The 17329-nt window shown below is 40.6% G+C and overlaps 1 protein-coding gene across 12 annotated transcripts in view; it reads right to left on the bottom strand.

Moving 5' to 3' along the window:
* Positions 1-7176: 7176 nt before the first annotated feature.
* ESRRG (estrogen related receptor gamma) overlaps positions 7177-17329 on the bottom strand; it is a 403755-nt gene continuing 393602 nt past the window's right edge. For all 12 annotated transcript variants that reach the window (XM_066995513.1, XM_066995511.1, XM_048057618.2 and 9 more), the window contains one exon: positions 7177-10869. In XM_066995513.1, coding sequence (XP_066851614.1) covers positions 10625-10869 — 245 coding nt within the window. In that variant the 3' untranslated portion in view covers positions 7177-10624. The remainder of the gene's footprint in view (positions 10870-17329) is intronic.

Genomic DNA, 17329 nt, shown 5'->3' on the forward strand with positions numbered 1-17329 from the left:
AAACCATGTTGCAGATAGGCCTGCAGATCCTTTTGTTATGCTGCTCTTGTGAAAAGGTTTTGTAGTGTAAAGTGACTGACCTTAATCTTTTCACTTTGGGAGCTGAAATTTTTTTCCCCTGAATCTTCTGGTTGTAAGACAGAGTCCATTTATATGTAAGATATAAGAATAGCCTGGCTCAGCAAGTCATTTAGAAAGACATTTGGTCAATGTAAAGGAGCAAGGGAAGGAGGGGGAAGGGATCCCCCCTCTCCATTGTACCCTTTCGTCATGGTCACCTTGCGAGTGGGTCTCTGTGTCTAGGTGACAAAGGAGCAAGGGAATCAATGTAGGAACTATGTAAAACCTCACATATTGCAAGTATAGGCACGTTTATGTCTTACAGCATTATCAAAGCCCATCTTAACAATTTGCCTGAAATCCATCAATGTACCACAATCACAAATATATCAAAGACTTTTTTTTTTTTTTTTGTGGCCATAGTCAGCATGTAAGATATAAAAGGCAGAGGACAAAGAGTCATCAAAAAAAAAAAAGAAAAAAAAAAAAAAAAAGAACTTGTTCATTTTACTCCAGTCTGAGATACAAAGCAAAACCAGCACAGTGTTGTAGTTGTCTGTAATCCTTTTTTGTTCCCTTACAATGTGTGGCATTGGCCTCAAGAAGCCACTAATGCCCTCCCACAACTTTTTCTGTTACCCATCTGTAAGGAGTGGGATACACAGAAATACCAAGTGCTCCCTAACCACTTGTACTGATTCAACATTTCCCACAGTACTAGTGGGATGTGGGAGCTTACCTCCACCCTATGGATGGAAAAGAGCTGGTAGCTGTCCTGTCCAAGCTCATGTAACCAAACCAGAGCAGGACAGAGACTGATTAAAATGATTTTGTGTTCCTTTGCCCCATGCTGCTCAGTAGAAAACACTCCCAGCCAGGTCCCTGGTGCTGCTGTAAGCTATTTGTGTTGTACCTCGCAGATTTAAACGCTGTGGAAGCAGCCGCAGTTGTACAAGGCTTGTGCCATAGCTTTTAGGGTGCCTTGTGCAGAGAAAAGGAGGCAAGCCAGGACGCAGCAGGATGTGGCTGATCTCAGTCTTCTGGAGGAATGTACAACTGCCAGGGGCAGTGACAGCCAGACAGAAGGGATTAAAAACAAGAAACAAGTGTCTAGTGAGACTACGTTACAGTGTTTTTACTTTTTTTTTTTCCTCTGTTTTCCAGGTAAGGTAGGAAGAATTTGGTAATGCAGCTTCTAGGTTTTTCCATAACAAGAATCAGGTTGTATTGGATGCCCTGCCTTTTTCTTTATTAACAAGCAGGCCTGGTTTCTGCATTTCTAGTGAGGCTGCTCTGGATTGCAATGCCCACCACCAAGCCTGAGATTACAATCTGCCTTGTCCAACTACCACTCGCGATAATGCTAGGGACACATATAACCTCTATTTGAGAGTATCCTTAGGGCCAGCCCCAGTAAAATTTATGCTGCTACTGTAAATATTTTTTTCAAGTGGAAGCAAAAGCCTGGGCTGGGGCCCTGAACTCAGAGTCCCTGCGAGCCAAGGGCTTTCAGCCTGCATCTGTCCTGCGCTGCCCCTCTGTGCCTTACAGCAGGTTCGTAAAAGCACAAGTCCTGGAAGGAAATGCATAATTTTTCCCCTTTAAATCCAGTAAAGATTGGGCAATTTCTTCTCAGAATCAGGGCCCAAATGCAATGAGCAGAGGGCTCTCCACTGGAAATGGCTACATGATTTTTCTGGTCACTTCATGTTTTCAGGACAGCTTTGGTGGTGCAGTGCTGACCCTTCAGGGAAGAAGAGTGAGAGGAGGCTGGGCAGGGGGTTAGTTCTCGCTCAGCACTTCTTTTGTGGTCACGGGAAACCACTGTATGAGTATGTGGAGGTGTGGCAGCAGAATGGGGCAGCCTGGAGGGAGTGAGCTGTGGTGGAAGCCGTGGGCAGGGGCTGGGGCCCAAAGGCCACCTCAGGAAGACGGACCATGTCTGCAGCTTAGTTGTACGGCTCAGCTGCCATGGGCTGCAGACATTTGCTTCATTAACACATTTTCGTTATGTGGGAAAGGAGAAAACATTAGGTGAAAGTTCAGGGGAGGGTAAGGAGAGCAACCTGTGTACCGGGCAAGTCCTGCAGCAGGAAGCCAGCAGGCCGTAGGGAAGGCCGAAGCCCTTCTTTTTCATGATATTTGAGATATATGAGATTTTCACTGGCCTGCAGATCCAGTTGTTGTGGGTTTATTATTATCATTTAATTAGGGGAAGCAGTAAAGTGGGAAACTACCGAGGGTGTTATGCAGGCTTTCCTTTCAGAACCACAGAGGAGCCCCATTGACTTCTGGTACTGGCGTGTTGCCCTCGCAGCCCAATATGTGTGCCCCCACTGACTTCCTCCGACAGCCAGCCCTCACCTTGTGGACCTTCACAGTGAAGCTGTGAAATCAGACAGAGTATGGTAGCTTAAACTGGAGAGTGTTAGGAGTGCGATTTGCAAAGCAGAAGGGGAATCGTTGCGAGGGGAGGCATCCCCCAGCCCTCGCCTCCCTGTCAGCAGCCCTCCCTCTCCAGGAATTTGGTAACTCCTCTAGTAGCAGGCTGGCATTTTGGAGCAGGCGGATGGCCTGCCCTCTATCCAGCAGCTTGCGGAGCCCACCTTGCCCGTGCTAAGATGCCCGTCCTGTGCTGAAGTGCCTCACCAGATAAAATCATTTTCATCAAAGCAGGCCACAGTGCCGGCTGCTCAGCAGCGGGCAGCGGCTGATGAGCGAGACGAGGCCACGAGGCAGCAGAGAGGTACGGGATTTGTGCTAAGGCTTCGGGACTGCCTTAAATCTCAGACATCTGCCAGTGTAAGTACGGCTGAATCGCCGGATAATTCTGCTGGTGGCGCTCCTGGGAACACCCAGCCTGAGCAGAACAATTTTGAAGGAAATTACATGAGCTGGGATTTAGTGTTGTCTCTTTAGCTCGTGGAAGAGATAATCTGGCCCATTTAATGTGTAACAAAATTTGCTCCGTTTCACAGGCGTAAGGACGTAGTTTTGCCTTGAGAAAGCAGCAGTAAATGACTCTGAAGTCCTGCTGTCACTTGTTCACTGAGCTGCTGTAATGCAGAGTGGCAAGGTCTGTTTTCTGGGTCTGCTTTCTACATCTAAGTAACACTCTTCATAAAGAGCCCCGCTTAGTCTTATGACAAAATTCCTCTAGTGTGACACAGAAAAGCATTGACATCATTCTTTAAGGCTGTAGAATTTATGGCACAGTTAATTATTAATTTGGCTGGCATTTGTAAAGTAGAAGGGAGTTCTTGTGCTTTTAGGCCATGCTCTCAGTGTGTAAATCTCTTGTATGGCTGCCATAATAATATTCCTGCAGCTATGTTGTCACCTATTGTAATTTTTCTGCTAATAAGAAAATTTAAACTAACCAGGAATCCTAAATTTGGAGACTAGTTGTTTATTTCAAATATACTCTAGAGAAATAATAATGCAGTTCTGCTCTGAATTTAATTTAAACAGGAACAGGCAAAACAAATCTCTGCGGAGGGCATTTGACAATAATAAAATATTTCTCCCAGCGGGTGAGCTGGTAGCAATTGTATTGTTGCCATCAAAGCTCACGTTTCAGCAGGTCATTACCATCATAACAAGCCCTTGGACCAACTGGCATGGACATGCAACATTGAGCTCCTGATGGGCACATTATTTCAGACCTTTAACTTCATGGAGAACAAGACAAATACTCCTGGGAACGGAGGATTATATTTTGAAATTCCTTTCTTTTCTGTTCTGTTTAATAATAAGATCCTGCGTGTAATCAATCTACCACCACTTGCTTTTTTATATTAACAGAGATTGTAAGAAACTGGCCTTGAGAATTTGAACACTAAGGAAGAATGGCTTTTAATCTTAACAAAACGGTAACAATTAGCACAGTCAGGATGCATCAACGCAAACACTTTTGAACACTTATGAATAAAAACTGTTAAGAGAAAGTAAATGTACCCATATTCTTTCCTGTGCTTAGGTTTTTTTTTGTTTGTTTGTTTGTTTGTTTTATATAGCACAGCCTCAAGGAGGAAGTTTGTGAATTGTATGCTAGAGGAGAAACAATCTATATACACAGAATCAGCAGCTTATCAGACAGGAAAAACACACTCCTTGTAATGCAGATACTGCAGCCAGGCTGTATAACGAAGGATATAGTAATTAACAAAGTGCCTTGTGAAATCAGAGACCTACATTACACTAGAAAGACAAAATGCAAAGTAAAGGGGTAGTGCAAGAAAAAAAAATCTGTTAAGGAGAATGAACAGCCTCTGCAGAAAAACTAAATTCAGAATTCAGAAAACAGATGAAGGCTTTCCTTTTCTTCCTTTCTTCAGTTTAGGGCAGAAGCCAGGATAAGTAATGGTCAAAACCAAAACAAAATGAGAAAAAAGGAAAAGGAAGAGGAAAAAGAGGAAAAGGAAAAGAGGAAAAGATAGAAAAAGAAGAAAAAAAGGAAAAGGAAAAGAAAAAAGGACATGCTTTCTGCTGAATGAGCCTTTTTTTTTTTTTTTTTTTTTCCCAGTAGGGTATTGCCAGGTGATCCCACAGGAGGACATTTATAGTGCTACAGCATGGGAGCTTGTACCTCTAAGGGCAATATTCCTATCTTGGTTATCCAAATCCGTCTTTTTTTTTTGACTTTGTTTTTTTTCATGGTTAACTTCTATTTGCATTGCAGCAGCATTGGCATTGTGTATTAAGAAGTCCACGTAACTGCACATGTAATAGCATTGATTGCTGCAGGATTTTTGTTCCTTTTCCATCTCTAAGAAAGGGGAGACCACCACAGACTACTTTTTATTGGTGCTTGCCAGACCCTTTTGCACTGCAAACCCACAAGGTCAATGAAACAACCACCCGAACGAAAAAGCCCAGATCAAGTCAAGAGAAGTGATTTCTTGGATGCGAAGCTCCAAAGAACACTTATAACCCCTCAGAAATCCCGTGCCATCTAGTAGCCACCTCGGCACGTGGCACGGTTTCCTTTTGCATCAATATTGACGGCATTGGCCAGCTTGCGCATGCAGACGGTGCCAGGGTAACAGCGTGGGAGGAGAGGAGCGCTCGGCGGCCAGCCTGACGTGGGGACAGGGACAGACGCCCGTCAACCTGACTGCCGCTGTGGCAAAGCCATGCTTCCACACGGGGCTGGCGTGTCTTATTTGGGCAGGGGGGTGGGCATGCAGACTGTGTCAGTCGAAATCTCGTTTTTGCTGAGATGAGCCATAGCCACCACGGGAGCACTGCCGGTTTGCCAGTCTCCGTATTTTAGTAAAGTGGCCTTGCTGCAGCCGCGCTTTAAGTCTTTAGCACTGGATGGCAAGTGGTAGCAGCACATGCTGGTTGAGCTACTAATGCCACTGCCCCAAGCCCTTTCTTTGCTTTCAAGATTTCGTAGCAATTTTCATAGTTTAGAGACGTTTGTGCTCCTAGCCAAATTCCCCACAGATACCTAGCAAAACGTTTCTGCCTACCTAAACACTTCCATTGGGTTTCTATCCACTTCCTGGCTTTGCTGCAAAGACAGGGCAAGGTTTTAAAAGAAAAAAAAATATAAAAAAGGAAAAATAATAACAATAATAATAATAAAAAAACACCACCTACAACCCAATCAACTCTGCAGACTTGCATCCCTCGAAGTCGCTGTATTTCACTGTTCCCTGTATTTTCCCTCCTGTATTTTCTCTTCTGTAATGTTAGATTTATGATAGTACAGTGCTGCGTAAGCCCCTGATAAAAAGTGGTACAGAAATGCTAATTAAGATTTTTTAAATTGTATGTGAAAACATTTCACCAGCGAGTAGGTGCAATCCCGTGCTGAGGAAGACTAAGCACCGCTGTTGACAAGTGTTTTTCTTTCCCCTTGGTGCGTGAGAAATTTTAACACCCGTTTTTTCACTCTTAAGGCATGGTGCAGTATTAGTTTTCCTTTGAAGAGCTACTTTGCAATAGTTCCAAATCAGAACACTGAAGAGGGGTGAAAAGCAGTTCTGTGCACTGTGTGTGTATGCACAAATGCCAGTGTACGCATGCAGGCACCACTGTCAACACTAACATCTTCCTTTGAAGAGTCCTTAAACTTCCCATTGTTCTGCTGCTCCTTTTACTGAAAACCCCTAATTATTAAGTACAGTTAAAATATAGATGGTCCTAACAGCAGTAAAGCGATCCCCTCCCATTCCGAGGGGATCCATTTTAGTACCAGCAGCCCGCGACGCGCAAAGAGCCCCTGGTAGCTCCTGTCCCCAGGTGTCACGCTGCTCGGTAGCCTTTGTGTCATCGGCCAAAATCTCCAGGGAATGGCCAGCAGCGAAGGTGAGAAATATGTTGGCATACACAATGACAAAATACTATCAAGACAAGCTAAAAAGCAAGAAAAGCACACATTAGCACTTCTGTGATGGTTCCAGAAGGGTCCACAGGCAGCGCGGGCTGACCCCAAGCAATCGGGGCTGCAGCCTTTCGGATGCAAGAGGCTGCGAGGCCACTTACTGTCGGATTTGAACCATTTGGATCTTGAAGACTTATCGGTGCTCTTCATTAACACCAATCTATATTATCGCTCCTGTGGCTGTTTACTTCCATTCAGAAAAGCTGGATCAAATTGATACAGATTTCTTTTTTCTTTTTATTACCTGAACACACAAAAGGAATCTCCTACGGTAGGAAATGAATGATAGACTCGGTTGTTGATGAGAAAGCAAATAAGTACCTCCAGATGATATTAATGTGATCTTAAAATAGTGGGAAAGTTTTCTTTTATGACATTGACAGAGAGGCAATGATTTTGAGTAATGCAGGTTGATGTGAAGATGCTTTAAGATTAAATAAGTGCTATATAAAGGCCTGTCAGCCTGAATTCTAATGTGCTATGAGACATTTTGCATACTCTTAAATATGCAAAATGTCTTGTACCACCCCGGAATTCATTCTGACAAGGCTTTATATAGCATTTATTTACACTCATATTGTACTTCGAGGGAAGAGGGGTAATGCTTGCTACTCTTTGAATGGAAGTAACAAAAGGTAATGCTAATTGGTTTGTCTCCTTCTTAGAAAAAGAAAATAAAACCAAAAAAACCCCACAACACAAAAAATAAAATAAAAGCAATCAAAAGTGGAAGCTTGTTTAATATTGCTCTACCATCATCCTGAAAGGCATAATAATTTGAGTTACACATCTGAACTGATTGGAGTTACAGAATCATATCTCCTTTTTGCATTTAACAATATATACAATATAAAATAAATACATTTACACAAATGGACATTGGTTGGAGCACACGGTATGATACACATCACAAAAATATACAGTTGATTGCTATACAGATGTGAAGCCCATCTACAGCTATAGACATGTTTGTTTTTATTTTTTGTTTTGTTTCGCTTTTTAACTACTGGCTATTATGCAACTCCTGGATTATTATAAGCAGTTTAATTTTTTTTTTGTCCTTTTGCGATCTTTGCACGATAAGACTGCCATAAAATGTTTTCCTAGGCAGGTAAACAGAGACGCTTAAATAATTAAAATACAATCACCAACACCCATTTTCTCTTCTATAAGAAAAATAGCAGTTTTAATTTTTTATATCTTTTTATGTTATCATTTAAATGCAAAATAGTGGAATAAATACAACAATCTGATCTGATTGAAACAAATGTGTAACTTCTGGGAGTTACACAATCATATTGCTTTAAATAAGAAAAAATTAAAAAATGAAGCAAAAATAGAAATTAAATTGTTATGGCTAAAACATACACCCTTTGAAATTTTCCCAACACTTCACATTAAGTAAGTGGTCTTGAAAGAACTCTTCTCCAGCAAGGTTTAAGATGAACAATATTATAAAGCCCGTGCAGTTCTTTTAGCTATATTTCAGGTAATGCTTTTACAGTCTTGAGATACTTGTTCTTTTGCAGCTCCAAAAAATTACTGAAAATGAAAACTAAAATTTGCACCGTGTGCCTTTAACACATCTTTTTTTTTTTTTGTATATTTCTAGTCAATTGGCTTTTGACCCTGAAGCCCAAGTTCTTTAATGTGATACAGCAAAAACAATATTTATATTATATATTTATATATATATAGTGTACTTGAACAGTAGCAACTTAAACCCTGCACAAACTTTCTGGAAAATAAACTTTTTTTTTGCACTCTTACATATATAAATAATCTTATAGAATCAGCACCTTTTTCCCAGGAGTTGTATTTTTTTTTGACATTTTTTAAAAAGGGATGTGCCAATTTCTGAACTCCTATCACAGCTATAAATTTCAAGTTATTGACCATCTGAATGAATTGCTAATGATGATTTATCTAGAATCACACTACAGTCACTTCTCTACTGAGAAAACACAATCTACAATATAGTCCCATATAGCTAATGATAGATACACTTTTTTTTTTTTTTTTTTCTAGCACAAGGCTGATGGACCATCAACCCATTGTTATTTTGTTTAAAGCACACAACGTAGCAATAGTTTTGGAAACTTGTCCGCACCAAAAAAGTTTTGCAACAACACAGAGCGAGTTAATAACAACATCTGAGAGATGATTGAATAAAAGCTATATTTACAGCATTTAAAAATTAGACTTATCTATAATCTTGAAATATTCAAAGTTTTATTTCTAAGCTATACATTGGTATTCTATAATAAACTGTTACAGAAATTATCCCTTGTTTTGAAAATATTATGATTTCGACGTGTATCTGATCATAACGAGTATTTGTTTGGAGTTTCGATCTCTTAATTATTACTAGGAAGAACCTTATTACCGGTAAGGAATAGAATATACTACTGTAATCTCCTGAGGAATTGTACATCCAATATTGTCTCTAATTCTACCCTGTGTCTATAAGCACACACCACAAGAATCCAAACACCACAAGAAGAACAAGACAACAGTCTTTGAATGCAACATAAAAATTCAGAAAAGCACAGCAAACATGAAACATTGAAAAGCTGAACTACATTTCTTTTGTTTGTTAGGATTACAATTTTAATTACATCTGTGTACATAGAATAAGGATGTTCACATAGTACAGGGAGCAGCTACTAACACTGGTACATTGGTATAGCATTGGATGGAGGTTATTGTTTATTGGTTATTTAGCGACTGTAGTTTTCTGGGGGCATCTAATTGGTTTATACATTAGATTACACCTCTTAACAGTCTTGAAACTGACTGACTTTCATGCTGTGACAATACTGGTTGAAAAGCACATATACTGGTTTAGCTACTTGTTAACAATTGCAATTTACAAAATAAAATCTAAATCAATAAATAAGGTATAGAAGTGTTAAATTGTTGAATTTGGTCAGAAGTCTACTACTCTGATTTCTTGATTTTGCAGACATTGGCATTTGCCTTATTGCCTCTAAGCTACTATCGGTTCTGAGGGTTTTCCTGTGTGTAAGGTTATAATTTTGCAAACAGGCAGTATCTCATTCATTGACAACTGAAGCAGTTAGAAATCACACAGCAACTACACCTTTGTACAGTTGCTGTCTCCTACACCTTTATAGATTGGTACTTGACATGGAGTATTTAAGTGTTAGACTACTCAGATATACGGTAGGTGTAATCTAATCCTTTGAGTCAGTGAACATTTAGTTATAAACTGGAGCTCATGTTAAGAAACTGGATGTTTTGGACCAGACTGGCACACAACATAAATTGCATCCGTGATAATATGCACCTTCCCTTCAACTATTGCTTTAGTAAGATAAATTCCCACATTAATAAATGGCTGAAAACTGGTAAAGCTGGTACAAAAAAATCTCCGTTAGTAAGAAGAAACAAAACATTTAAAAAAATCTTCCTTCAGGATTCATTTGTCCTTCATTATTGTTCATCATTGTTCAAGCCAGCACAAAAATGCAGTATTTCTTTCTCTTTAGTATTGCATGAATGAATAAAGCTTAAACTATTCCCTGAAAAAGTTACATTGTAGCTAACCTAAGAAATATCTGGAAGACTTGAAAAAACAATTAAGGAATCAAATGGCTGTAACTGATCTAGATGGAAAATGCAATGATAAGAAGCAGCCGATGCATCGTCGCTTAGTCGTCTAATTAGAGACTGCTCCTATGAAATCTAATACTGCATTCAGTCAGTTCATCGTGTTGTACTGTACTGCTAGGTACGGTGGTTCTCTCTTTGATTCCTTTGTCATTGGGGACATTATGGTTCATAATAAGTTCACTGGCATCCATATTATGGATTTCCATCCTTTGGCAGGCCTGGCTTCCATCTCTCTTCAATTAGAGACCTCTTTTAAAAAGTTCAGCAGCAAAGGAAAAAGAGAAAAGGAAAAAGGAAAGGAAAGAACAGAAAGGAAAAGAGAGAAAAGGAAAAGGAAAAACTGCATCAGAAAGACACAGAAGAAAAAGTTGAAAGCTGCTTCACAGTCTTGCTGCTAAATATCAGTGCAGTCATTTTTTCCTTAATTAAACACTAAGTTTCTTTGCCATTATTATCCTGTTTATTTTCCCTTTTTTTTTTTTTTTTTTTTTTTTGTTTAAAACGTGCATGATGGGAAAGCCCATGATGCTTTAGTCAGACCTTGGCCTCCAGCATTTCCAAAAAAAGTTTGTGCATGGGGACTTTGCCTTCCAGTTTGATGTTGTAGAAATGCTGCACAGCCTTGGTGGAGGTTTGCCTCAGAAGTGGGAGAGTCATCAACATCTTGCCAGCACGACGTGGGTCTTCCATGTGCTGTCCGGCCTCGTAATCCTGCAGAGCCTCGTGTAAGACGTCCTGAAGTTTCTGCACTGCCTCAACATCCTCTATGTGCATTGAGTCTGCAAAACAAAGGAGCAACAAGAGGTTTCAGTTTGGTGTGCCACAAAGTCAGGTAACCCAGTGGCTGCACAGCTCTTTCACTGGTGCTGTCCTCTTTTACAGAGGAGGAAGATAATTACCCACTTATTTCTATATTGACCTTCAGAACGCTATCCGGAACCACAGTGGAGCTACAAATGTATAATTAACTCTTGGGTAAGTAAGTAATCCTTCTCCTCATCCTCCTCAAACTAGGAAAACGGTTGCCCGAGCTGCTCCATAAACCACCTCTTACAGTTACTGCGTCAAAGAAATTACAGCGCCAAAGGGCAAATGGCTGTACGAGCTGAAGTCCGCATTTTATCAGGGATGCAAGAATGACTGCCCCGTTATGTGAAAGCTTGGTAGACTTCTGCGGCAGGCTCCGAGGCTGAGGGATTGGAAGCTGTGGTCATTACCCGCTGGTCGGTGGTGCTCATGGCTACATAAAAATGACAGGATTAGGACCACTTCACTGACACAAGGGAAAAGAGGGTTTGATGTGATTTCCTGATAGGCTTAGCAAAGTTTTTCTCCCTCAGGCATATTCATATAGAGAGGCAACACTTAACATGGTCCTGAGCAGCTTTTGCTCTATCAAGCTATCATTTCCTACCAGGTGTAATCCTTTCCTCCCTCTCACTCAGAGGATGCTTCACCTTGTTGTTGTTGGGATTTTGCAACTTTTTTTAATCACTCAAAGCAAGCACCTCGTCCTGTACCTTTCCAGGTGAGATGTTTTGGTGGTGTAAGTATTGAGTGAGAAGCCCAGACAAAATGCACACAAGGAACTAAACTAAGCTGCTACATGACCCAGAAAGATTAAAGCAATGGAAGTGTGAAATAAAAAGAAAAGATCTAACTGAAATAACTGTAAAACCCTAAACAGCATAAATACAAAAGGGGAAGATGTCCCTGAGAACACGCAGTTACTGGACCATGCTGAGATGACTTCAGACGAGCAGCCCTATTTCTCTGACTTTTATGTAATCATAAATGCCAAAGAAAAAGCAATGTGGTCCAAAGAGAGGTGAACGCAAGTAAGGAAGGACAGCCATTTGTGAAATAGGCCACCAAACACCCCTGATCAGCTACCAGAATTGGGATTTTGGCCCGTGGACTTACAGAGTAAATAAAGCACCATATGAGAATGTAACTGCTGCGAGGGGGTGCATGTCCTAGGGACACTGTGCGAGCTTAGCGCAGGGTGAAGCTGGGACAGTGAATCCACGGCTGCATTAGGGCATCTCCTTGAAAAATCTAGTTAGTACAATGCTTGCTTTGCACCTTACGGATTTTGTTTCTTTTTCTTTTCTTTTCTTTTTTTTTTTTTTTTTTGAATAAAGCTCCTGCTCTCAGGCAGGTTAATGACTGAGAAGTTGGACAGGGAAGAACCCACTTCCAGCACTGTTTCCAGCTCCTGTACTAAGCAGCTATGATGCACTAGATGAGCGTGGGCCTCATGCTTTTCCCCTGTTGATGACAACAGCAACAAATTTTCCACGTGCTTCAAATACTTGAATTATATTCTGAGAATGAAGATGCATCTAAGATTCATCTCCTGAAAGCTTACATATAACTACTTCCTCAGACAATTAGGCTGGATAGTAAATACCTCTCTTTTTTAAACACAAACATATGAAACCAAAACACAAACCAGTAAGTAACAGGTTAACCAAAATGTTCCAGCTTCTATTGTCAAAACAAATGTGCAAATTGAAAAAAAAAAAAAAAAGTTACAGCTCCTGCTCTAAAACAGACACTTAATTATATACAAGTTTGGATCATTTAGCACGTTTTATTGATTCTGATGACAGTTTATCTGTTAATTACACATAATGGAGTCCTTTGGGAATTTCACGTTTAATAATTCTGAGTCTTAGCGGATACATGCTCTAGGAAGCATGCAGTGAGACATACGCTGCAGGGATGTGATACTGCACATCGAGGTGCACTGTGCTGAAAGCAGAGAAACCAAAAAATATCTCTCTTAGGAAAAAAGAGGGCCACAGCATTTTAAGAAAGATGCCAGGGAAATGGTACCTCTAGCAAAATTTAGTTCTAATTAATGTGAGCCCATTCCTCAAATCCATACATTTTTGATAGTCTTCTAATATGGCAATTCTATTAAATGATTCTGTGTCAATAAGAGAAAATCCCTGAATCCTGTATCCTACAAACAGAATGTAATCAACACAGAGATGCTAATACACACAGACAAACGTGACCAATGTCTTAGGCAAGGTGTCCAATCACTCGGCTTAATTTGGAATGCAAACCCCAAACAAATTGGCTTCATTGCTCCCCTGCTCTTCACCAAGTCCTCAGATATTCACAGTTGTGGTACAGAGCACGGGTACGATGGGCTACTCCAAATCATTTGCCACAAACCACGCACACTTTGTGCAGAAATGACACAGCTTTTCCTCCTCTCCCCAAGCCCACAGTGCAGGGCCAGGTATACAGACAACCCAGAAATATTAGGAGCATGGGATAGGAGCATTTTAGCAGCCACAAAATTCTTGGCGGGTCAAAGGCTGATTCTTCCAAAAAAAAACATTTTTACACCTTGCTGCATAGAGAGACAGGTCTTTCCGGAGCACCCGACCATAAATGTTCAGCTTTTAACCTTGTATAAAGTTGGTCTGGTTCTTCCCAGAATCAGCGTTTGCAACTGAGCTTGGAAATACATGGATGGAGTCTGGATGCGACCGTACAGCATCCCTCTGGTAAACAGAGCAATTGCTGATGTGGAAGAGAAACAGCAGTAAAATGTTTAATATATTTGTTGTTGTCTTTGAAATCCATGGACCGGCGCTTCGAAACTCAAACCCAGGCAAATAGATCAGAGAATGGCACAGGAAATGGAATAAGAAAAAACAGCGGGGAGAGAGGCACTTACAGCCAGTGACTACAACTTCAAACTATTCCCTTAAAACTGCTATTTGGCTTGGAAGATTTAAAAATGATTTAATCAAATTACTATGATAATTTAACTTTCCATTTACAGAAAAGATTCAAACTCATTTCAGCTTTACCCATTCTAAGGGCTGCTAATGTTTAAATGTAAACTCACTAAAAATCTGTGCTATTTAATTAGACGATGATTCAGCGCACAGATTTCTCAGGAAAATATTAATCTCTCCAAATATACTTCTTCAAGTTTTAGCCTTGGAGTTTGGAACTTCCACTTTACTCCACATATTAAACGAATGTAGATCTTAATCCCTCAGGCGTAAGCCTTTGAAAATAAGGAAAAGGGTTGAAAATGCTGAACTAGCCAAGGGGAAAAGAAGAGGAAAAATAAAAGAAATCTTTGCAGTAACTACAGACTGGCAGACACTGAAGTGAATTCAGAGCAGGTTAACTTGTCACTGATAAGTCTAGTCCACACTCATAAGAGAGGGCAATGTCAACAAGCACCGCTATAATTTAAGGAAAAACAGACTCTGTGCAACAATCCAGAAGTAAAGAAATAATTCCACAGACAATATGAAATTAAATTGTAAGTTAAGTACAAAATTTTGAATGTTCTTTTAATTTTTTTATACCAAGAAAAAAAAACAGAAATTATTTTCTTTTTTTTTGAAATGGCTTCAATTGCATTCTACACAGGTAATAAGAAAACCTATACCCAGATGTAAGACACTTAAAAATTAGTGCCTTTATAAAGAATGAAAACAAACAGGGTAATTTGATAGTATTGTCATTTGGAAGCAAACAGGATTTGATATTAAGAATCCTGCAAAAAAAGCATCCCAGGCTGGTGTTCACCAGACACAAGACTCATCGATACAAGACACTGCTGAAAACATGGGATGTAAATCCAAAGGGAGGGAAAAGTTTTTGATCAGTGCCCCAGTGCAATGGGGGAGGGCGAGATCAACAAGTTAGGGCATGGACTCATTGAGCTCTGCTTTGAGAGTCTCTTTTTATCCTTGCAAACACGTTGTTTCACCATCACAGCATGGGAAAACAGAATTGCACCTCTTCTGATCAGCCCCACAGAAAGCCAGTTGATTGCATCATTGTGCAGAAATGAGAGAAAAACAGAGTTCTCGTCTAAGAGAAACACCGCAAGGTCCAGATACAAATGGAGATTACAATCTACCTCGTTTAAAATTCAAGCTTCATCTCAAATGCAGCAAACAAACATCCAGGACACCCAGGAATAATTCAGAACACAGCACAAAGGGGAAGAACTAGCTGAAGTTTGGAAAGCACCTGAAATGAGGGCAAGGAGACCTCTCAAAATACTGCTCTCAGGAAAGATAGAGACTGGTATGTTTGTATTGTGTATATAATATACATCAGTAAGAAGAAAGCAGAGGAAACCCAGGGGTCTCAAGTGAAGTATTTCTTCACGTCTGAAAATTCAGGCAGCATAAAGTCAGAAATTATTACAGTGAATCAAGCAGCAGGGAGTATGCAGCAGTGAACACACATTAAGATGCTGATAAAGCACATCAGAGGGGCAAATATCAACAAGTAGAGGAAGGTACTTGAAAGATAGCAATCACAGTGACATCTGTGGTTCCATACAGAGGAGTAGCTCACAAACCAAAAATGGATAAATCAGGTTAGGGAGTTGCTGGATGCTGGAAGAACTGGATGAGATGAAAAGCAAGAACAGTACACAATGCTTTTGACTTTAAGGAGAACATTGACTGTAACTAAGGGGAACAGAATCATACTCTGGGCTATGTCTGAAATAAAAGGAAATTATTTTTGGATGATATTGTCAATCCAAAAAAAAACCAAAACACCACACACAAAAACCACCACCGTGTTCACATGGGAGAGATTCCTTCAGAATTACAGATGTCCACCCTGTCCTGCCTGAAATGTGAGACATATTTACAGAGGAAAACGTGCTTTTCTGCAAAGTGCTTGTCCATGTTGTGTTTGTGTATAATTTATAGGAGAAACACAACAAAGTGACACTTTGAAAAGCATATTGCTTAAGATAGAAGTAACCCATGGAAATTGCTGATGCCAAATCAAACTAGGTTCCTGGTTCCCTCACACAGCAATAACTCCCATCCTTTTCCAGTCTGTAAGTGAACTTGCCTCGGATAGTGACTTTGGTCCTCCCTGTGTAGGGCCAACAAACACACGTAACTTTGAACATCCATTTGCCTGTCTTCCCTGAACAGAACTATCTGCTGGGGTTTGCATGTTTAGGCTAAGAGACAAGGACACAAACAGGAGTGTTTTCCCTTGCAAAAGAGTATGGCAAAAACGGTCTGAGATCTGGATTATTCCATTGGAAACAGACACTTCAATCAGAATATATGTTGGAAATTAATGAGCAATAAACTACAAATTCCTTGTCCATAGGGATTAGAGGCAGTGGAAACCAAAATAGTAAAACAGAAGCTTGTACGCTTGGTTTTAGTGAACAAGGTCTTAGTCTGGATTGCACTACGAGACAGAAGTAATTGCTGAAATTACCATTGAGAGCCACTGGTACGCTGCTGTGGAAAAGGAGGGTTGCCAACAGCGGCTGCCCACCGTTGGATTGGTGGCACGGCACTTCACACAGGGCCTTTCCTGCCCAGCCACGGGGATTTGCTTCCCAGGAAATGCACATGCAAGCAGAGAGCTGGCCGGGGGCAGAGGCAGCGCAGCTTCGCTGGCGACCATGCACTGGGATGAGGGGACCTGGGGCTCTGTCCTCCTGCTGCCACCGCAGGCCTCCCTGCCTCGCCAGCCTGCCTCGCCCCTGGGATGCTCAAGCTCCGAGCACATAATGGCTGTGGGGATAGTGGCTACCTCACTCATAAACAGGTGAGAAACATCACAAAGTTATCCGGTTACTACACCAAACTCCAGAAGGAAACAGCCAACCAATCCCAAAAACCGAACAAGTGACAGGGGAGTTGCTTGTTTTCTCTAAGCACTGGGGGTGCAACCGATGTGATTACATGAAAATGGACTAGGAGGAAGAAACCGTGTTTATGAGACAGGAAAACTCTGACTATCCTGGCAATTTCCTTTTCTCAAATTTGTTTCTAAGCTGTACCAGCTGCAAAAATGACATTGTTAGAAACTAAATACAGTATTTTGCAACATATTATAAACCCCAGTCTACACTGGTAATAAAGATGATGTTCTATGAAATATCATTTATAGGGTTCTATCAATTAATTTTTACTATGATAATATTATTTAATTGTAATAGCCTAGTGCTCTGAGTATGTTGTTATGGTGTCTGGAAGGATAAATAAGCTGCAGGTAAGAGCTACATTTCTTAGGATAAGATGATCATGTAACTTTTCTGGCATCTGTGCTGCTCTGTGCTTCATGATGTTAACATGCACAAGATGCTTCTCAGTTCGCACTCCTTCGGTACTGAAAGGGTTCTTTCTTTTTTTTTTCTTTCTTTTTTTTTTTTTTAAGAGTCAGTAAGATAGTGAGACCAGAAATTGTGATGGCAAG

The sequence above is a fragment of the Anser cygnoides genome, chromosome 3 (genome assembly GCF_040182565.1).
Source record: "Anser cygnoides isolate HZ-2024a breed goose chromosome 3, Taihu_goose_T2T_genome, whole genome shotgun sequence".
Classification (NCBI taxonomy): Eukaryota; Metazoa; Chordata; class Aves; order Anseriformes; family Anatidae; genus Anser; species Anser cygnoides.